We start from the raw sequence: 23,375 nt of genomic DNA, 5'->3' as shown, positions 1-23,375 counted from the left end.
AGTCCCTGCTGGCTATAAAGTCATTTTTGAAAATATAAAACTGAGCATATTTGTGTTTCCTCTGGCAAATCAGGGAATGATGACAACAGTTGTTCTCCACTATCTCGCTGCCCAGCAGAATGTACTTGCCTTGATACAGTTGTCCGATGTAGTAACAAGGGCCTGAAAGCCTTGCCAAAAGGGATCCCCAAAGATGTCACTGAACTGTAAGTAAGCCTCTACTTTCCCTTCCTTAAATGCCAAGGTTATATTTTTCTCAGGTTTTTGTAGCACCTTGAGTCGAATGCAACCAAAGAGTTTGAATATACCAGTCAAACTGAATTCCTTCTTTCTACCTGGAGATATTAAAGGAAAATAGAGAATGGATACAAGGACAGAAGAAAATCCACATTGTCATTGTTGCTTTAGAACAATCAGCTGGATATTACTATGTAATATAGTGTAATGGAACATTGTCGTTGAGTCATTTTTCAGTCATGTCTGACTCTTCATGACCCCATTTGGGGCCATCTTGGTAAAGATACTAGATTATCATTTCCTTTTCAGGACATTTTATAGATGAGGAAAACCAAGGTCGACAGTTTTAAGTAACATGCCTAGGATTACACAGTTAATGAGTGTCAGGCCAGATTTGAACTTGAGAAGACAAGTCTTGATTCCAGGTCCAGCACTCTGTCCACCACCAACCAGCAGACTTAAATTTGAATCTTCATTCTGCCATCTACGGTGACCATAGTAAAGTAGAATCTTCTTTCCTAAGTTGTAAAAAGAGAAGATTATCCAAGAATGCTTCCATCTCAGCTGTTTTATATTATTTATTCTAGTCTATTCTAATATATAATATAATTTATTATTTATTTAAAATGGGAAATGAGTCACTGGTTCAGAAAATGACATTTGAGAATGGGATATTTGGAATGGAAGGTCCCTGGATAGGAATGGTAAGAATGAATTTGCATAAGGTCTTTAAACTGAAAAGAAAGAGGGAATAAGAAAATGTCCTAATTATTGCTACAAAGCTAGATGGTATAGAGAAGCAACACTGTAGAAAGAAGGGCAATAGAGAATAGCCCAGGAAACAAGAAAATAAATAAATAATAAAATGATGATAAAAATCATGACCTCAGATTTCTATATATAACTGCACAAAATCTGGTCAATGACAGTTTAAGTCCAAGACCTTACTACCTTTAGTCAGTAAGCATTTTTAAGCATTTATCTTTTTTATTTACACAAATCTATAATTTGCTAGACATTGTCCTAAGTGCTGAGAAAACAAAGAAGAGCAAAAGATGGTCCCTATTCTAAAGAATATTGTTCACATGATAATGGAGGAGAGTGTGTACAATTATGTCTTCAGAAGCTATTTACGTAATAGAGATAATCAACAGAGAGAAGAGATTAACAATACTAGCTAGCTGTGTATTTCTCAGTCATTTTTCATTCATATCCAGTTCTTCCTGACCCTATTTAAGATTTTTTGGGCAAACATACTGGAATGATTTGCTATTTCTTTCTCCAGTAGATTAAGGAAGACAGAGGTTAAGTGACTTTCCCAGGGTCACACAGCTAGTAAATAGCTGAGGCCAGATCTAAATTCAGGAAGATAAGTTTTCCTGACTCCAGGCTTGGCACTCTATCCACTGTGGCACTTGGCCACCTACTTAGGTAACTTTGGACAAATTATTACACTTTTCTAGGCTTCAGTTTCCTCCTCTGTAAAATGAGAGGGTCAAACTAAAGAACTTACAAGAACTCATAGAGCTACATGATATATGATCTTTAAATATGAAGGAGAGAAATAGAGAGAGATCTGGATAAAAAGAGGCAAATCTGAGACCATAGGTTTCATTGGGTTGAAGACTAATGACCAGGATATGGTTGTTTTCTGTGAAGTGACTGCATTTTGCTCATCTGCATTATAGAAGGTGTTTCCTCACTGAGATTTCCTTATACCAATGAAATCAAAGGTTTCTTATCCACTGCCAGCCAAATATTTGTGTGAGGGTTAAATAACTGAATCAGAGCAAAGGCAGAAAAGGAAGTGCTTTTGTCTGTTGAGTAAATTAGGGGAATGCTGTACAGATAGTTTTCCTAGATGTGAAGAAAGCATCCAATAAAGTCTCTCATGCCATTCTTATTGAAAAGATGAAGAGATCTGATACTACAGTTAGGTAAATTCAGAATCTGTTGAATGAATGAACCAAAGACTAGTCATTAATCAGTTGGTGTCAGTTGGAAGGGCTCCAGTGGATTGCCCCAGAGATCTGTGGTTGACTCTCTGCTGTTTAAAACTTTTATCAGGGATTTAGATGAAAGCACAAGTGACAGGCCTATCACATTTGCAAGTGATTCAAGGCTAAGAGCAGTAGCTCACACTCTGAATGACAGAGTCAGAATTCAAAAAGATCCTGACAGTCCAGGACATCAGGTCAAAAATCAAATCAAATGAAATTTAGTCAGCATTATTGTAGTATTACATTTAATTCACAAAATCAGCTTCGTAAGAACAAGACGGAAGAGGCATGGCTAGACAATAGTTTATCTGAAAAAGATCTTGGAGATTTAGTAGACTACAAGTTTAATCTGGGCTCATAATGGTAAGCAAGAAAGCTAATGAAGTCAGGTTTTATTAAGGAGATATAAACCTGAAAAAGAATGGATAAATCTCTCTGTGCCCTACCCTATTCAAGAATACATGTAAAGTTTTGTGTTCACTTCTAGAATCTTTTTTAAAGAGGATATAAAGCAAGTCTCCTCCTTTGTCTTAACCTTTGTTTTCTTATCTGTAAAGGGGAGAAATTTAAGGAAAATAGTACACAAAATTAGTATAAAAATATGAAGAAGAAGAAGAAAACTAAATTGAATGCTATGTGATTATAATAATTGAGCTTGGAAATGAGCTGCAAATCATTCTAACTTCACCTCTCCTCTTTCTTTGAAGTGGTGGAGGACTATATATGTGGAATGTTACATGTGGGGCCATGTGTGGTCAGTGGGTCATAGGTTTTGCTGAATTGTTTTGGTTTTTAATCTTTGTTAAAAGAGAAGACTTAAGCACTGATGTATACGAGGAAATAAAAGGCTGTTATAAAAATAAAAGCAAAAAGCACAAGCAAACTAACTGCAAAATAAAATATGGTAAAAGAGTCACCTTGGTGTAGTAATTAAAGAACCAGCTTTGGAATCAGAACAGCCCGAGTTGAAGTTCTTTCTCTGACACTTAATGGCTTCATGACACTATTTCCCATATAAGTCTCTAAGACTATCAGTTTCAGTGAAATTGCAAATCCACACTGGTAGAGAAAGTTTTCTCAGAAAGTTCCCAGCAAAATCACAAAGCCAAGCAAAACAATAAAAAAATGAAGGAGCTAGACTAAAGACAATACCCGAGGTTTCTTCTGGCTCTCAAGGTTTACATCCTGGTCTATAAGTACAGCCTTTCCACTTGTGTCTCCTTTTTTTTTTTCATTCATAACAACACATTTAAGTCATTTAAGATACAGTTTTATTGTTATTCAGTCATTTTTCAGTCACATCCAACTCTTCATGACTTCATTTGGAGTGTTCTGGGCAAAGATATCGGGTTGGTTTGCTATTTCCTTCTCTAGCTCATTTTACAGGTGAGGAAATTGAGGCATACAGCATTAAGTGGATTGCCTAGGATCACACAGCTATTTTGAACCCAGGAAGATGAGTCTTCTTGATACCACAGTTGGTACTCTATGACATCACCTAGTCTTTCTGATTCCAAGTCCAGTACTCCGTCCACCATGCCACCTAGCTGTCATTAAGATATAATAGAGGGATCCAAAAGAGAATACCATAATTATTGCATTCAATTTTGTTTTATATAAAATTCTGCAAATTTGCATTTGACCTTTCCTTTAGAATTTCCTAGGAACATAGATCTAAAGAGGAAAAGGACCTCTGAGGCCATCTAGTCCAAGAACCTCATTTTAGAGATTAAGAAATAGAGGCCCAAGGAACTTGAGTCATTTGCCTCAAGTCATAGAGGCAGTAATCCTTAAAAATGGGATCTGAATTCAGGACTTCTAACTTCAGAGACAGTGCATTGCAGTGAATTTCACCTATGCATGAAAAAGCATTTCCATTCCTTTAAAGTTTGCATTACTTCTTTTTTACTAATTGCATCAATGAATAATTGACTAAATAATTAGCTTTTAAATTCCTTCTAATCCTTCCAAAAAAACCATTTGATAGCTACAATGCACATGCATTTTTGTCTTAAATATATCTTCCTGAACTTTAGAACTTAAGTGACAAACTGTATGTCTATAAGCAGTGACCTATTATAATCAGGGCTTCAGTGGGACCCACATTACACCATCCATCGCTACCAAATGACTCCTATCCTTTTACTTGACTTCTTCCCCAAATCATACATCAACTTTAGTATTATTAACTCATTTATTCATTCAACAAATATGTGCTGAGTGCATATATGTGAAATTGTATAAATGATTTCAATCTATTCACCAGGCATTTCTTTTGATTGTCAGATACATTAAGAATGTTTCTACTCAAAAAACAATAATGCTTTCCATTCAAATATTCTGTTTATATAATGGAAACCTGAAGTTATATATGTTGAAGTGAAATTTGATAGTCAGGAAACTTATTCCTATAGCAGAATCAAATGTCACTAGCAAGATCCTTTATGTCCATGACATATAAACATTTACTATGCATAAATAATATTAAATTGTTATATAATTTCTCACAAACATAACTAGGCACTTCTGGTCAAGTATGAACAAGTTTTTCTGTTATTTTAATCACTGTCTATAATTTCCCCTTAACATTATTTTAACATCTAGATACCAGTACTATATATGCCATATTTTTTTACTTTCCAGTAAGGCTTCTTTCTCATTCAAATCAAAATATCTTTCTCTCAAGTACATGTGATCATGTCTCCCTCTAGTGGTTTCAACTCACAGAGAGGTGAGGAAAGAACAGAAGGAAAGACTGGGGAAAAGGTCAAAGAAATATTGGGGAGAGGACAGAATATTTGAGAGGAGCTAAGGGGGAATAATGACTGATGTCCCATTTGTATACAAATATCTATTATGGGTTTAAACATCTTTATCTTGTTTTTATAACAGTTTTCATTTTTAAGTGCTGGGATCAAGTTTTTATCTTGAGAATCTTCACAGTTACTCCTCCATATATATATATATATATATATTTTTAAATGCCAGCCTCAGTCTTCAGTCTGCAGCTTTTCCACAGTAGTGAAATAGGAATTGTGACATGTCCAGCATGCCAAAACTGTTTGTAGACACATTCACAGCCAGATGGCTTGTGTTGTTCAAAGATATCTGCATCATTCAGCATCCATATTCTAAGAAAGAACAGATTGTGGGAAAAGATATGGTCTTTGGACAAAAATGTAGAAATGAATTTTCTTTTGCATGAATTGTATCTTTTATTTATTTTTCTACTTTAAAGGATAGGCTAGGGACTAGACTTTCATTTCAGGAATTTTCTATATGAAAATTGGACTAAAATTCCATCAATATTCCCTTTTATTTTGTTTGACTCCAATAAGGTATGGGACATACAAATATACTTGTTTGTGGGGTTATTTTTTCCTCTATGTAGAATTTCTTTGTATATTTGATGAATTTTAGATTGCATTGTTGAATGCTCAGCTATGGTGGTTTGCCATCTCCTATTAAAATTTCTAATACCGAAGCAGGTTTTTGTAATACCATAAATTCTGAACAAAATGGAACCTTATTATATTGAAGTAAAACTAAGTTTATCAGAGCTGTGGAAGAAATGAAAGAGCATTGTATGGAATCATAATCCTATCTTTTGGTATTTACTCTCTATAATGCCAGTGCATAAGCTAGCCAAATCCTCTAAGTCTATTTCCTTAACTTTAAGATGAGGGATGAAAGGAATCTTAAATACCTTCTGTTAAGATCTAGCCATCTCCAAATGAGATATTCTTTTATCGCAGTGCCTCGATTGCTAAGATTTTTACTGTATCTGCATACAGTAAAAATAGTATAGTGAATCTTGTTTTCATGAGTAAACTCCTTTTAATAGTTACCAGGGCAGCTAAGTGGTGCAGTGGATAGAGTACTAATCCTGCAACCAAGAAGATTCATCTTCATGAGTTCAAATCTGGCCCCAGATACTTATTAGCTATGTGATCCTGGACACTTATCCTTTGCCTCAGTTTCCTCATCCATAAAATGAGTTGGAAAAGGAAATGGCAAATCTCTCCAGTATCTTTGCAAGAAAACCCCAAGTGGAGGCACAAGGAGTCAGACAGGACTGAAAAATGACACAACAACAATAATAGTTACTGTGTCCTTGGAATCAGACTATGTGATCACAGGCAGGAAGAATGATGAGCAAAATATTTGGTTGACTAACTTCATTGGAACTATCTTACAGCCATGTGAGTATATAAGTGCTTGACTATATCAAGTTAACCATGGGGAAATGAACCAACTAATCTGTCCACAGCTGGATAAATTTGACCTAAGTTTAACACACATACACACACACACACACACACACACACACACACACACACAAGCACAAGATCAACCTGATTAACAGATGCACTCTTTTCTTCAACCTTAAGTAATGGATCCCTACTGAAGCATATTTTGTCATGAAGTTAGACTGTGTAATATCTGGCTTCAATTAAGAATGAAATATCATTAGGCTAATATATTTTGACGCTGCTATTATTTTAATGTGAATAATGTATTTTTTTCTTTTTAGGTATTTGGATGGGAACCAGTTTACCCTAGTTCCCAAGGAACTTTCTAACTACAAACATTTAACACTTATGTGAGTAATTTCCCCCCCCCCAATATTTTTCTTCTGAAGACTTTCTGTTCTTTTTAATGAAATCAGAGTGGGGGGAGGAGAGGAAAATAGAGGCTCTGGGTGGGGGTGGGGTGCAGAAGAGCGACAGGAAAGAAATTGTTGAAAATGTCATGAACCTTTCAGATAATATAATTCCTTCACAGACAGATGCCTCCAGCTTCTCTCATTTAAGTTCTGGATCATAAGCCACATCTTGATACATGTAATATATATCAGAATATGATAGAGTCCTAGAGCAGGTTTTCTCCTTCAGTTCTTGAAAAACACAAACAGTGATGTCTTGTCTGGCTTACATCGAATCAAATAAATATAATGAAATACAAAACTTCCATTGATATAGAATGTAATCTTTTTTGTGATCTCTCATTTAAAAAAAGGAACAGAAACATTATTTATGCTTTATCTCACATCAAATATCATAGAAGACCATTAATAATAATTTTAATGATTATCAAGAAAAGTACTAGAAAGAGGACTTTGGAACCAGAGAACAGGGTTAAAAATCATGACTCTCTATGTGATTCTGAGCCGGTATTTAAAGTTTCTTCATTTGTAAAATGAGGAGTATAACTAATTTGGCCTCAAAGAGCCTTTTCACCTCTAAATCTATAATCCAATAATAAAATATTTTCAGTTGCCAAGCATTTTACATGGATTTTCTCCTATAATCCTCATAGCAATTTTATGAACATTATTGCAATTTCATATATTATTTTAAATATTTACAGATGATAAAATTGAGATTCATAGAAGCTAATTACATGTCCAAAATCATACCACAAGTAAAAATCTCTTAACAAGGCTGATTATGTCTGCTGACTATATTAATGATGTGGGTTATTAGATTTTAATTTTATATTAATTTTTGTCATATAAGTTAAGGGATCCTTCTATTAGAATTACTTCTTTAAAATCTGTTCTTCAAATAAGTTTGTCACAATTATGTCATGGATTACAAAAATAACTTTATTCATTCTCCTATTGTGGTAATGTCCTAATGACATAGTCTCTCTGATTTAATATTAAGCCTAAAACTTTTACCCTGTTTGATATTTGAATCTTCTGTTATTTGTACTCTAAGATGAAATATACAAATATAAAAAATCAGGTAATTATAGATATATAATATTTAAAGAGCAAATATATTTTCACCATTTTTATTGCTATAACTTTAGAATAGTAAGCATCATAGATGTTAAGGCACCAAGCTGGTAACATTTTTTTTTTCATTTTAAATTACGTCTATGGAATTCTATAGGGATTTGAGAGATTTACATTGGGTCAGTGTGTTTATAGGAAAGTACATGCCAAGTGGCTAGGTAAGAGGAAATATGTGTCATGCCTAAATAAAAATTAATTCCTCTGGATAAGGTTGGTAAAATTTGTGTTGAAATCATTTCCAACATTTTATTAATTGGCAGACATTTTCAATTAACTTAAAGGCTTCTTCATTAAAGAAGAATTGGACTTTTCAAACTTGGTCCTAAAAGGCAAAACTGAGAATGGTGGGAGCTTTTTTTATTCAGAGATACCTTCCTAGCAATTAGAGCCCTCTGAAAGGGAAATGAGCTACTACTGGAGGGAGAGTTGAGTGCTTCATTCCAGGAGTTCTTCAAGTATATACTGGGTTGCTATGGGATATAGAAACCAGATCCCCATTCCAAAAAATTCTTAAAATATAAGCTAAATGATTTCTTGTAATTGCTGTTATATAAAGAGTTCCTGTTCTTCTGTGGATTGAATTAGATCATATCCAATGATTCTGTTATTGAAAATAGCATTTTGAAGAAATAAGAACAGACCTGTTTCAGTGGGGTAAAATGTAATTACAATAGAATAGGAAAAAATCATAGATCTTCAAAGGTATGTAATTTGTGGAATATAGAGAAAATAATAGGAATTAATTAAATGGAATCCATCTGTCCTTTCAAATATGCTATAAGATCTAGGCAAAAGCCATAGGTCTGGCATTTAATCTCATTGTGATCATGAACAAATCAATTCACCTTTTTGAAACTTTATTTCTTCATTTAAAAAAAAAACTCTACTAGATCAGTTCAAAGCCCCCTTCCTATGAACTGTACAGTCCATGTAAGAGACATTTGTTTTTAGAAGAATAATATCAAGGCCAACAAATATGAAGGACAAGATCGTAACAATAACCACAAACATTATAACCTGGGATTGTTGTTGGGGTATTTTATTTTTTGTTTTTAAGGTATTACTCTCCCAGAGATGCAAATTTCATTGTGGGGTATATGCGAAAAAATATCAATATGTATAGCAAAATCTTTTATTTGGACACGATTGTAAATTTAGATGCAATTTGCCTTACAATTATATTTTAAGGTGACAGTACTCAGTTCAAATCACTCCTTTACTATATTGAAGATACTTTCACTTATCAAATAGAGGCATTTTTGTTGCTATTTTCAGGTAGTCTAAATTAATAATTCAACTATTGCTACTAACAAAAACAATATTCTCTTCAAATTATTTCTAGGATTTTCAGATTTTTGCCTTGTTCCACATGACTAAGTTTCTGCATTTTTTTGTAGAGATCTAAGTAACAACCGAATCAGCACACTTTCTAATCAGAGTTTCAGCAACATGACACAGCTACTGACCTTGTAAGTTAAAACTGGTAACACTGTGTTAAAAATGTACAAGTCATTCTGAATAAAAGTAATGCCTATAGACAAGTAATAGGAGAAAATATTCAAAATCTTATTTCATTTGGAAGCCTGGAAGATAACTATTTTCCTAATTACTTTGGATTCAGAAACTGCATTTGGTTATTTTCTGTTTCTCTTATTTTTTTTTATTACCACACCAAAAAAATTATCATATATATTTTCAGAATTCTTAGTTACAACCGCCTCCGATGTATACCTGCTCGAACCTTTGATGGGTTGAAGTCTCTTCGTTTACTGTAAGAATCTTTAATTTAATAAAATGTCACCTTATGCAAGCAGCCCATTATACTAATGATGACCCTAGTAATCTGCTTTATTAACTCCTTTTCTAAGTGGTTGGGTGGTAGAAAGACAGAAAAGTTCTTCTCTGGAAGAAACTAGGGGGAAATGAATGTCTTAGAGTGCCATAGTTACTATTTTGGTCAATTATAGATTCCTTTTATTGGATTATGTATCATACAAGAGTACATGATTTTTAATGATGTCTTAAATTACTTAATTCAAAGAAATATAAAAGATCTTATTTTGCTATATCTTATCTTTAGGTCTTTACATGGAAATGACATTTCTGTTGTACCTGAAGGAGCTTTCAATGATTTGTCCTCCTTATCACATCTGTGAGTACTTCTTCCTTAAATAACATTAAAGTCTATTCAAGTACATTGAAACCTCTCTTTCATTTGTTTGAAAAAAGCATAATATATCTGCCCCAAATTTTAACACATTGCATTTTCACTTTAAAGTTAAAGTACTCAAATGACTTGAAAAGTTGTATCTGGCCATTTTAGCATAAAATACATTTTTCAGACTGACCACAATGATCACAAGCTTTATTAATTAATTATATAACAGAAACTGATCAAGACTGAGCAGATTTTGAAATACTGGAAATTAAAATGCCAAAGAATATCGGGTATATAGATTATCTCATATTAAGTAAGATAGAATGTGGTTTTTCTCTTTTATAGACCAAAGAATATGTTCCAAATATGAAGAAAAAATTTATTTAACATACTCATATTCTGACGTACCATGTTTTATTATGATATAGCACAAATCCTCTGAATACCAAAACCAACTTACCTATGCTCAGAGTTTTCAAATGGGAGGTGGAAAATTCAATAGAGCCCCTTGGACTATAGGACTCCCTAGGGAAGAGGTACACACGTCTCCCAGATCTTCTGAGAACCAGAATTCTGAATGGTTTTTCCCAAACTAGTAACTGCTATAAAATTAACCATAATGCCAATATATTGGATAAGTAAAATGGCTTGTAAAATTTGGTGATGACATTAAGATGAGAGTCAAATAATCAATGTACAAGGTAATAGTCAGGATATTGATTAAAAAAGATATTCAAAAACTGGAATACTGGACTAAATCTAACAATATGAAATTCAGAATTTCAGCCTTAGAATAATAATCCTTTTTATTGCTCTTGAAATTTTGGTATTTGATGATGATGGATAAATTCATATTAAAAATATTTTAAAATTTGAAATTTAGCAAAGATAAAAGTAAATTCTTATGCTGAAGTACAAAAATTACTTTCTAAGTATAGGGAGGGATAGGAATGGCTTCATAGCAATTTATTTGAAAAAGAGCTATGTGTTTTAGTTGATTTCAGGTTCATTAAAAATCTGTAGTTTGATATGGCAATCAAAAAAAGCTAACATGATTTTAGGATGCATTTGGAAGCCACAGTAGCCAAGGATTGTGGCCCCACGTGCTTCTGTTCAACAGACATTGATTAATTTCCTACTGCATTAGATATTGAAGATAAACAAACAAAAATGAAATAATTCCTGCTTCATGTATATAGAGTAATGGAATGATAGATTAAGAGGCAGCTAGGTGGCTCACTAGTTAGAGAGCCAGGCCTGGAGATGGGAGGTCCTATATTCAAATTTGACCTCAGACACTCCCTAGATGTGTGACATTGGACATGTCACTTAACCCTCATTGCCTAGCCTGTACCTCTCTTCTACCAGGGAATCAATACTTGGTGTTGATTCTAAGATGGAAGGTAAGGGTTTAAAAAAATAAAAGGAAAGAATAAGGATGGAGCACTAGTAGTTGTGGGGATCAGGAAAGGTCTTATATAAAAGGTAGAACTTTTTCTATGCTTTGAAAGAAATAAAGGATTCTGCCACTCGGAAGTGAGGCAGGAATGTATTCCAGATATAAGGGAGTACTTGTGCAAAAAGAAATCATAAATAGATGGCATTCCATGGCCAGTAAACAGCAGTTTCCCTGGAATAGAGAGTAGTTGAAAGACAATGATATTAGACTGGAAAGGGACATGGGATCCATCTTGTGGAATAATTTTAAATGGAAGGCGGAGAATTTTGTATTTTTATCCTAGAAACGATGGTAAGCCCCTAAAAATTTTAAATTCAGGGACAATGGTCAGAAACTTGTTGTTTTTTAGTATTATCAATATGAAAACTATGCGAAAGACAAAAAGGCAAAAAAGAGACTTCCCTCATCATAAGTGTTGTGTTCAGTTCTGGGTTCCACTTTTGGAAAGGTCATTGATAAACCAGAGAGTATCCACCGGAGGCCAGCCACTATAATGGAGGAGATTCAAATTAGGACATATCAGAACTGTTTTAAGGAAATATATGTTTAGTCTGAGGGAGAGAAGATGTTAGGGGAAACAAGATATAGTCTTAAAGTTTATAAAGGGCTGTCAGATTTGTTTGGCTTTGTCCCAAAAGATAGCGGTAGGAATATGTAGAAAAATTGCAAAAAGGAAAAACTTAAGCTTGATGTAAAGAAAAATCGCTTAATAGTTAGAGCACTCCAAAAGAAGAATGAGACTGCCTCAGGAATTAGTAGATTCCTTTTCACTGGAGGTCTTCAAGCAAAGACTAGATAGACTACCTTTCAGTTATGTTGTAAAAGGAATTTTTATTCAGGTATGAATTAAACTAAATGACTTCTATTTCCCCTTTTAAAATCTATAATTCAGTGACAAATGTGTCCCAACTTTGCTCACAATTTGGAAAGCTCAACAAATCATAGTTATATTACCTAAGATTCTTAGGGTTGAAACTGGCTTATGCATTATTGTGGTAAACTCAAAACTTTGGACATTACTTTAAAGATAGCTATAAGAATTATAAACTTATCAGATGGTAAAACAATTATGCATATTTCTTTGAGCTAGTTGAAAGTCTTGTGTAATTTTTCTAGATGTCATCCAAACTGAAAGAATGAATAGAAAACCCTAAATGAATAGTAAGTCATTCTTTTCCATATCATGAGAAGTAAACATTTTAGAGCTCTTATTTTCTCGGTTTTCCTGTTGGCCTGGACTTTAAAGATAGGGAACCCTAGGATTTAGTGTTTGCTTAAGATATTTTACACCTAATTATAACCTGGCTTTTGAGAAACAATCATTGAATAGAGTTAGAATGGGATTATAGAAGCTCTAATCTGATTCCTCTCATTCTACAGAAGTAAATTGTGTTCCAGAAGAGTTAAATTATTTAGACCTTATCATAAAGATAACCAGTGACTGATTGTAAATTATGACTAATATTAACTGTGATAATCAATCCTGCCTTTCACTATGCCTGGTTGGTTGCCTCTCTTGTATTTAATGTCAGCCAGATTAGCTGAAAAGATCCCACGTGTCTATTGGTTACTAAGTCTTTATATGTCATAAATATAGAATACATGTATTTGCTACTTGCAAGAAGCCTTGGAGCCAGGGAGGTCTGAATTCAAGTCCTGCCTTGACACACACTGGCTATGAGACCCTGGAAAAGTCACTTTATCTAAAGGAACTGTAGGCAACTCTCTTAAGACTCTTTAAGTTGCAGAGAAGGTACCAGCTTACACTGATAACAGAGTTCCCTTTATCTGTAATTCCTTCTACTAAAGAAATCCCAAGTCCATTATTTATCCCTATAATGACTGTATGTTAATATCTCAATTTTCTCCTGTTAGAAGGCTAGCCTTGGAATTGAGATCTGGAAATAGATCTCATCTCTGAATTAACAGTGGACAAGTTAGTTAACCTCTTGGAAGTTAATATCTCAGTAATTTCTCTCTTTTGCTTACAGAATTTAATTGGCTTCACCATCTAGGAAATATCAATAGTGTTGCTTATGCTCCCATCTCTGATAAACAAGGTGCTTTGTAAATATTAGTTTTATAGAAATGTAATTATTATTGCCTTCATAGAAATGTAAGTTATTATTGAGTGTCAAGTGTCTAAAACCACGAAGAGTCCTAAAACTACCGGGTATCTCTTTGATTGACTTATCGTAATGAAAAAACCAAGGCCAACCTACTTTTGTCTTGTTCTTGTTGTTTTTATGCTTTCTCAGAGCCATTGGTGCCAACCCCCTCTACTGTGACTGTAACATGCAGTGGTTATCAGACTGGGTCAAATCAGAATATAAAGAACCTGGAATTGCTCGATGTGCCGGTCCTGGGGAAATGGCAGACAAACTACTGCTCACAACACCATCCAAAAAATTTACTTGCCAAGGTACATTTTTATTGATTGCAAAATATACAGAAATTTGTAAAATTACATAAGATGCCACTAACTATTCTTCTATAAAATTTGCATATCCTGGCAGGCCAATACATTATGGCTAGCAGTTTCTTCCGCACTTACTGGGAGCAAACCTGGCTTTTTTCAATACCATAGCAACTGCTTGCTAGGATCTGATTTTGTAAGAAAGAACTAAGTTATTCCAATACTGTTCATTTTAGTTAGAGAAAAGATCCCATTGGTCTTTGGCAACTATACGTGTCTTTTAAAATTGAGGGGGAATAAAAGAAAAAATACAAAGTGCTTTGTTAAAATTACATTAAATGGCATGTTCTCAAACAAAAATAAATAAACAAATAAACAAACAGAGTTGAGGGGGATAGAAGGGGAACCTCTAAAACCTTTTCTGGTTTCTTTTTGACATAAAGCATCCCTTCTCCCATAAAAAAATATTTCTTCATTCGTGTGGCCTTTAACAAATTCTGCTCTTCTACTTTTGCCCTTTTGCCACATATTCCCTGTTTCTAGAGATTCCAGGGCCCTGTCATTTTCTGATACCAGGTAAGGTGATAAATGGATACCCTTTTGTGTTGAAATTGAACCTTCTGACTTCCCTAATGTAGTACGGACTTTCTAAGAATGTGTCAATCATCTATTTTAAGCCTCTTTCTCTCCCTTTGGTGTATGTTTTCGTGTATTCTGAGTATTCTTCCATACTCGTTTTTTTTATGTTACAGGAGAAGCATTAATTGAATTTTTTTGCACAAATTGCTTTTGGGGGGTGAGGGGGGGCGGGGACAGCTAAGGGACTTAGTAGATTGAAAGCCAGACCTAGAGATGGCAGGTCCTAGGTTCAAATCTGACCTCAGACACTTCCTAGCTATGTGACCCTGGGTAAGTCACTTTGCCTAACCTTTATTGTTCTTCTACCTTAGAATCGATATGCAATATTGATCCTAAGATGGAAGGTAAAGGTTTTAACCCAAAAAAAATGTTTTTGAAAACTTATGCTGTATGACAGTTCTAAGAGACTAGAATAGGTCAGTCGGTAAATATTGATGAAATATCCTGTAATCTACAGTCATTGTGTTACCTACTGTAGGGGATAGAAGAAGAATTAAAGCACAACCCACCATTCAGAAGCTAGCTTACAAATGTAAGGTGGGCAGGATAGAAAGACCACAGGACATGAATTCTAGAGATCCGAGTTGAAAGGCCAGTTCTGCTGCTAATTGGCTATTTGACATTTGGCACATGGATTCATCTCTCTGGATTTTTGTTTTCTCAACTATAAAGTAATGGGGTTTTGTTACATGGTCTTAAAGGACCTTATAGCCCTAAAATTCTATGAATCTTTAAAAAAAATAGGATTTAGTACTGGAAAGAGACCTTGGAGATCATCTGGCTGAAATTCTTCGTTTTACTGTTAATGAAACAGATGCTTAGAGACTGCCTCAAGGTCACACAAGTAGTAAACAGGGGAGCTAGAATTGGAAATTGGCTTCCCTGATGCCAAATATTATGCCCTTTACACTACTGTGTGGTTGGAGAAACAAGATATAAATGTCTAAAAAAGGTAAATAATAAAAAATTGAAAATGAATTCAAGGTCGTGGTACAAAACTAATTATTAAATTATCAATTAATACTAATGCTGAATTAAAAATAGCTATTGTCATATGCCTTCAGTGAATAAATAAACCATTAAAATGATTTTATATTTACTATATGCTAAGTGTTATGCTAAACATTGATGATACAAAGACAAAGGTAATGCAGTTTCTACCCTCAAGGAACTTACACTCTGATTTTTAAAAAATGACCCTATAGAGGGTGTCCCAAAAGTCTTAATGTGATATCAGACTTTAATAGTTTATAGACACCCTCTATATGAAAATATAGAATATATACAAAATGAATACAAAGTATTATGAAAGAGGAGATCAGAAAAGGCTTCTTGTAACAAGGTTACCAGTGCTTGGCACAGTGCCTGGCATGTAGTGGGTGTTTAATGAATGTTTACTGATTGGTTTGACTGCTAAGTTTTGAAGGAAAGCAGGGATTCTAAGAAGAGGACAACGAGGACAAAGGCAAGGACACAGGAGGCATAGTGTTCAGTATGAGGAATAAGAACTAGTTCTATATAAATACTTCGGTTCTAGTAAGTGCATGGAAAGAAATGATGTGTGAGAAACTTTGAAAAGCAAAGAATATCCAATTTACAAAAGCTTTAAATTGCAGATGGTGTTTAGATTTGATTGGAGGAGTAATACAGTGATACTATGATTATTGAGTGGAGGAGATGACATGGCCACACCTGCACTTTGGGAAAATCCTTTGTCGCCTGTGTGGAAGATGGATTGGATTGAGGCAGAGAAACTAAATAGAATATTATTGCAATAACTCAGGCAAAAGGCAATGAGCTTAAAATAGAGTGGTAGCTGTAAGAGGAGAAGAAACATATGGAAGAAATGTTGTAGAGATAGGAATGTCATGTGTAGATTGAATGAGAATAAAAAATGGAATTTCATTTTAAGGTTGTGAACCTGGGACAATAGAAGTTTGATGATGCTCTTGCTGGAAACGGGAAACTCTGAAGAGGGATATGGATCAGGAGGAGAAATAATGAGTTATCTTTTGGGTGTGCTGTGTTTGAATTACCAATAGGACATGCATTTTGAAATGACCAGTAGCAGTTGGTGACACAAAACTGGAATCTCAGGTGATAGACCAGAAATGGATAATACTTTAGCTAAACTCAGATAGTTATGAAAGACTTTAAAGAGGAGATAATGTTTGAGCTGAGTGTTGTAGGATACAACAGAAATGAGAGAAAGGCAATTCCAGTGCTGAAAGATTGTGAGAAAAGACACTGAGACAGAAAAACACCAAAACAAATAAAAATCTGAGAGACAAGTGAGTAAATAATCAGGTCTTGAATGGAGAGCTTCTGTAGGAGATTAGAGATGGGGATAGCATATTGGGACCAGATTATAGAAAGCCTTAAATGTCTGACAAATAGTGCCCATTTTTAAAAAAGGAAAAGGGATGACCCAAACAGAGCAGTTTAAATGTGATTCTAGTTAACTTCTAACTTGAGAAATCACTGATTTTCATTTCTCTTGAATGATACCAAATGGCGAGGAGCAATTAATCAACAAAGATATGGAACAGATCGATTTAAAGCCTTCTTTTGATAAAGTGTGAAGCTATGTAGATATTAAAGACGAAAGAAATATTATCTATTTGGATTAGGCTTTTAATTCTATCCAGATTTCTAATCCCTTAGTGCCTTCTTTGGAGTTTTAGAATGTTACAGCTGCAAGAAACCTTAAAGATCAACTGAGAATCTGAGCATCCAAAGCTGAAAAGGACCTCAGAGGCTACCTCATCCAATCTCCTCATTTTACATATGAGGAAATGTCTCCAATTAATAACTTCCTCTGCATCTGAAACAAAGGAAATTATTGTGCCTGTAGGAACTGCTTTATAGGTCATTTTCTTAGTATTTTTCAAAAACTTGCAAGTAAGTACAATGAAATCTCATAATCCATAATCTGCTGACCTAAAGTTTTAGATTACTCCAAGAGGAATGGAACCCAAGTGAAATTTTGTAGCACCTGTAGATAAAAGTTTTTTTAAAAAATTAATAATCTAAATAATATTGCTTAAGCAGTATTTAAGCTACTTAAAAAGAAACTTTAGCACCTTCAAATATTTTAAAGAAATATATAGTTATAAACTATAAACAGATTACTCTTATCTATTAGCTGAATCGGTCTTTCTTTTGCCCTTCTCCCAATGCTTTTTAGCTAATTTTCAGTCTTTTTCTTCATGTTTGGCTTAGCTGTTTTAAGGTCTCATTGTGGTTTCATGGTTTCGTTTGTCCAACTCTGTGATCATATTTGGGGATTTCTTGGCAAAGATACTGGAATGGTTTGCCATTATCTCCTCCAGCTCATTTAACAGATAAGGAATCAGGGCAAAAGTAATTTGCCCAGAGTCACAACAGCTGGTAAGCATCTGAGGCCAAATTTGAACTCAGAAAGATGAGGCTTCCTGACTTCAGGTCCAGCACTCTATCCACTGCACCACCCAACTGCTCTAGACTTCTCCTGGCAGAATAGGCAGATGAGAATGATGTGTTCCAGTGATCATGAAAGTGGCTAAAGCAGGCACTCTGAAGCAGTTACAGCTTGGTCAGACACTGAAGACACTAAGATAATCCACAGCATCTCAAGCCATTAACCAGAATTCCTGACTTTTGTCTTGCCACTGGACTTGGATGACTCTGGAAGAGAGTGAATCTGATGACTTTGCACAACTCCACCTTCCTTATATCTAATTCACACAAAAGTCAAGACATCCACCTGTTATATTCTATTTTATTCCATCATCTGGATATTAATGATTCTCTTCAAAAATGAAGGATGAGCCACAATAGTAGCTGATAAAGTACCAGATTCATGCTGTAGTCAAGAACTGAATCCTTATTACAACCTCAGATCCTTACTGGCTATGTGACCATAGACAAGTCACTAAAAGTTATCCAACCTCAGTTTCATCTTTAAAATAGAGCTGATAATAATAATAGATATTTCACAGGGTTGTTGTACAGATTAAATAAGATAAGATAACTTATGAAAGATACTTTGTAAACTTTAAAGTGCTGTTTAAAAAAGTTACCTGGTATTATTCAAGTTCATAAGAGCAGCTGTGAATAGAGTGCTTAGCCTTCCATCAGGAAGACCGAGGTTAGAATTTGACCTCAGATATGTGATGGATGACCCTGAGAAAGTCATTTGATTTCCTTTTGCCTTGCTTTCTTTAGCAGTAAAATGAAGGTAATAATAGTACCTCCTTCCCAGGGTTGTTGTGAGATAATACTTATAATGTACTTAGCCCAGTGATGGGCAAACTTTTTAAAGAGGGGGCCAAAGGAAAGGAAATGCTCATCTGTCAGTCTGTTTCTAAGGCAACTTTCGAAATTTCATTGTATTGTATCCTATTCATTATATTGTGGCTGGAAAGAACATTTCAGGGAGCCACATCTGACCCGCAGGCTCAGGCCGTAGTTTGCCCATCACTGACTTAGCCCAATGACTGGTACATAGTGGTGCTATGTAAATGCTAACCATTCTTGTTGTTGTTGTTGTTGTCGCTGCTGCTATGATGATGTTGATGATGGTGTAGGAAAAGAATTTTGTTCTTTTCCTGATTTACTATGATTTATTTTGGGGTTAAATGACACCACAAGAAGGATCCCAGAAAGTATTACTAGTAATTGTAAAGTCTTGGGCAAAAAACAAACAAAAACCTAGGAGGTTTGGGGGGGCCCTATTTCTGTTTCCACTGTTGCTGGCATATTAAAGTAGGATCTTCAGCAGAGACAGGAAGTGAATGAATGAACATACTGGTTTAGAACATGGTGTCTTAAGAATCAGATTTGGATTTCTTGACTCCAGCTGAAGATCAAAGAATGAAAATTATTGCCACGGTGGTGGAGTTTTCAAGAAGAGCGGTTGTAAAAGAATATTTGCCCAGAAATTTTGAATCTCTTAACCAGGGCTTTAAATTTAAAATGGAAAAAGAAGGGAGAAACTGCCCACATTTAAATATCTTCCAAGCAGGAGTATTCCATTCAAATGTGAACTTCTTGAGGGACTATTTTCCTCCACAAAGTAAGCAATTATGCTTATACCTAACTGTTGACTGATAAAACAAGAAACCCTGAAATAATAGCTGTTTAGCAATACTGGAGGAAGAAAATTATTAGTTAGGCCCAATAGTTCAAAGGAGACACTAAAAGGGAGTATTAAAAACTGTGACCATAGATACCCATCTTAAAATGCACAAAATTTAGATCAGAAACAAGAGTTCTTAACACAAGGAAATAAATCAAACCCCCTAGATAGCATTGAGACCTGATGGGTTGGGATTCATAACTATGGAATACACTTTTTGAAGAATGTACGTTACTAAAATGAAACAGTAGAAAAATCAAGCTATAGGATAATATTGTATATTTAGAAATTTTATTCATGCAGAGAAATGCAAGAAAGCATAGTAGGGAGAAAAGTGATGAGCACTTGGATAAAACAAGAAATAGAAGTTATATGGTAATAGGAGTAAACTACAAGTTAAGTGATCAAGGGAAAAAAGAGATAAGTTTGGGAAATTGCTTACAAATTTTGCTTGCATATGCAATGTAGTAGTGATGAGGGCTTTCCATTATTTGGACTAATCCAGGAACTCTTTTTTTATGTGAAAAGCTGAGGAGTTGATATATTTTTGATCCGCCATGAATATTAATTTCATTCTTTAAAAGTAATGAGAGAAACTGTTATTCTGGACCCAACAGTGACTAATAAGAAGGAATTGGTTGCTAAATTAGTAATGACGGACTTGGAAAGAAATAACCATTACACTTAGAGTTATGATCGAGGATAGAAGAGCCAAACAGTCTAATGAGCCTCCTAGATTTTGGGAGAAGACAATTTTTTAAAATTTCAGCTAAAGAATTAGGATTCCATGACTTAACATTATATAGTTAAAGTGAGAGCTAAAGGACCTCACTACCACCTGGTAGATTAGGAAAGGGACAGTATTCAGGATCAAGCTGATAATAGTCACATTGAATTTCACCCCCATCCATGGCATTCAATTCTAGATATCACATTTTGGGAAAAAGCTTAACAAACTGGAGTCCAGCTTGAAAGCTACAAGGAACATGAACTGAATGGAAACTGACACGTAAAGATCATTTTAAATATATTTTAATTTATTTCATTAGTTACTTACCAATCATATGTAAAAACAATAACATTCATTTTTCAAAATGTTGAGTTCTAAATTTTTTCCCTTGCATCCCTTGAAAAAACAAACAATATGAAATCAATTATAGGTGTGAGGTCTTGCAAAACATGTTTCCCTATTAGGCACATTGAAAAATAAAATAAAGTGAAAAATATATGCTTCACTCTCCACTCAGTTTATCAGTTCTCTCTCTGGAGGTGGCTACCATTTCTCACCATGGATCTTTTGGAATTGTCTTGGATCATTGTCTTGATCAGAGTAGCTAAATCTTTCACAATTGATCATTGTTATAATATTGCTATTGCTATGTACAATGATATACTGATTCTGCTCACTTCACTTTGCATCAATTCATCTAAGTCCATGTTTTTCTATCATAATCATATATTACATTTTGTTTAGCCCTTCCCCTACTGATGGCCATCTCCTCATTTCCAATTCTTTGCCACCACGAAAAAGCTATAACTATTTTTGTGAAAATAGGTCCTCTTTAGTTTTCATTGATCTCTGGGATACAGAGCTACTAGTGGTATATACTTTTTTTTATTAACCTTTGGGCATAGTTCAAATTGTTACTCAAAATCTTGGACTAGTTGACAACTCCACTATTAATGCTTTAGTGTCCCAATTTTTCTGCATCCCCTCCAACATCTGATGTTTTCCTTTTCTGTCATGTCAGCACATCTGATAGGTGACATGGTAAGTCGAGGTTGTTTTAATTTGTATTTCACTAATCAATAGTGATTTAGAGAATTTTTTCATGTGATTCTTTATAGTTTTGATTTCTTCTTTGAAAACAGCCTATTTCTATCCTTTAACCATTTCAAATAAGAATCATTTCAAATAACTGAAAATGATTAGCCTGGAAAATAGAAGATTTAGGAGAGAGTTGGGGAAAATATGATCATTATCTTCAACAATTTGAAAAGTTGTTATGTAGCACACTTTTTGTCCTTGACCCAAACAGCAAAACTTGGAACAATGTATAGAAGTTGCAGAAGAATCATCTTTGGCTAGATTTCAGAAAGAAAAACTTCCCAATAATTACAGTTCTTCAAAAGTGAAATTGGTTTCCTGAATGAGTGGTGGGTTTTATCAGCAGAGATCTTCCATCAGAAGTTAGATAATCTTCTTCATTTTGTCAAATAGGAGACTGGTGCTCAAGGAGAAGCTGGACTGGATGTTCTCTGATATCCCTTCCACCACTGAGATTTTTGTAATTTTGTAACTTCAACAGACAGATTAGAATTTCTGTTTTTGATGTATATTTCCAGTTAAAAGGTATATTTGTTTGAAGACAAACTGCTATATTTGAATCTAATTTTATATTTCTGTTCAGCTAGAAAAAGTCTACCAAAGACTATATTATTTCTTTGATCAAGTTATACTTTTTTATATCTTTGAAGATCACTATTTTGTTTCTGTTTTTAGTGAAATTTTAAAGTTTAGAGTAGTTTAAGTGAATTCATTTTTATACAGTGTAGTTAATTGTTAGAAATTTTGTCAGTGATTTCCTGTGCAGTCAAGAAGTGAATATGGAGGACCATGGTTAAGCTTTGCAACAACTCCTCCCTCACTTTCCAAAATACCAAAAAAAAAAAGTTCATGTAATCAGGCAACCTATAAAAGCTACTACACATAAAGATTCTTATAAGGAAATTAATATGAAAAATAGAGCATGCACCATTGTTATACATAAAGTCACCTCCTTGACATTATATGCAAGCATATAATGAATAACAAAACTTAAAAGCAGAATATGAAATACCAAAACTAATATCTTCCAGACATCTGTGAGGTCTTGAGGTTATGTGCAGGGAATATACATAATGGAAATGAAATCTGAAGAAGAAAGGGCTGCAATCTGACAGAGGGAGGGTGACCAAAAGCCAAGGTCATGGACCAACATGAAAGACTTCACCACGCCTTGATGCCTCAAGAGACAATAACACTCTAAATAACTTGATGGATCATGAAAAAGCATTAGCTTACAGCATAATAATGGATTCATAGAATATTAGGGCAAGAAGGGATCTTAGAGTACATAGATAGAGCTCAACTATCTTATTTTAGAAATGAGGGAACATTCATTGTCTTGCCCAAGTTTATTGAGCTAATTTATGACAGTTCTGGCATTAGAGCCCAGGTCTCTAACAACCAGCTCAGCACTCTTTTGGTAACAAACAGCATGTGGTCTTTCTCATATTGACTTATTTATTTGACTTTTGCCATAGCATTAAAGAGTCGGCCTTTAGCCATAAATGGTTAACCACTTGTTTGTAATTGAGTCACTGAAAAGCCTCTAATTCCTGGAATTTGAGTTAAAAATTCTAAATCACTTGGCATTAAATTTCTGACCCTATAGTTTTGATCAACACTGACAATACCTTTAATTCTCAAGTCTTTCACAGGTGAGCACAATATTTGAGTTTTTCCTCTCATTTAAAAATGCAAATGTGGTTAAATCTGTTA

General features: G+C 34.4%; 1 protein-coding gene across 6 annotated transcripts in view; it reads left to right on the top strand.

Moving 5' to 3' along the window:
* The window catches only part of SLIT2 (slit guidance ligand 2), a 383,740-nt gene that overhangs the window by 290,906 nt on the left and 69,459 nt on the right, over positions 1-23,375 (top strand). For 5 of the 6 annotated variants that reach the window (XM_044681359.1, XM_044681358.1, XM_044681357.1 and 2 more), the window contains 6 exons: positions 74-206; positions 6,772-6,840; positions 9,438-9,509; positions 9,740-9,811; positions 10,121-10,192; positions 13,916-14,079. In XM_044681359.1, coding sequence (XP_044537294.1) covers positions 74-206; positions 6,772-6,840; positions 9,438-9,509; positions 9,740-9,811; positions 10,121-10,192; positions 13,916-14,079 — 582 coding nt within the window. Of the gene's footprint in view, positions 1-73; positions 207-6,771; positions 6,841-9,437; positions 9,510-9,739; positions 9,812-10,120; positions 10,193-13,915; positions 14,080-16,717; positions 16,738-23,375 lie in introns of all 6 variants that reach the window. The other variant, XM_044681361.1, reaches the window with a different exon arrangement.

This window comes from Gracilinanus agilis, chromosome 6, assembly GCF_016433145.1.
Source record: "Gracilinanus agilis isolate LMUSP501 chromosome 6, AgileGrace, whole genome shotgun sequence".
Taxonomy (NCBI): Eukaryota; Metazoa; Chordata; class Mammalia; order Didelphimorphia; family Didelphidae; genus Gracilinanus; species Gracilinanus agilis.
The sequence above is the reverse complement of the archived record's forward strand: the minus strand, read 5'-3'. Positions and strand labels throughout refer to the sequence as shown.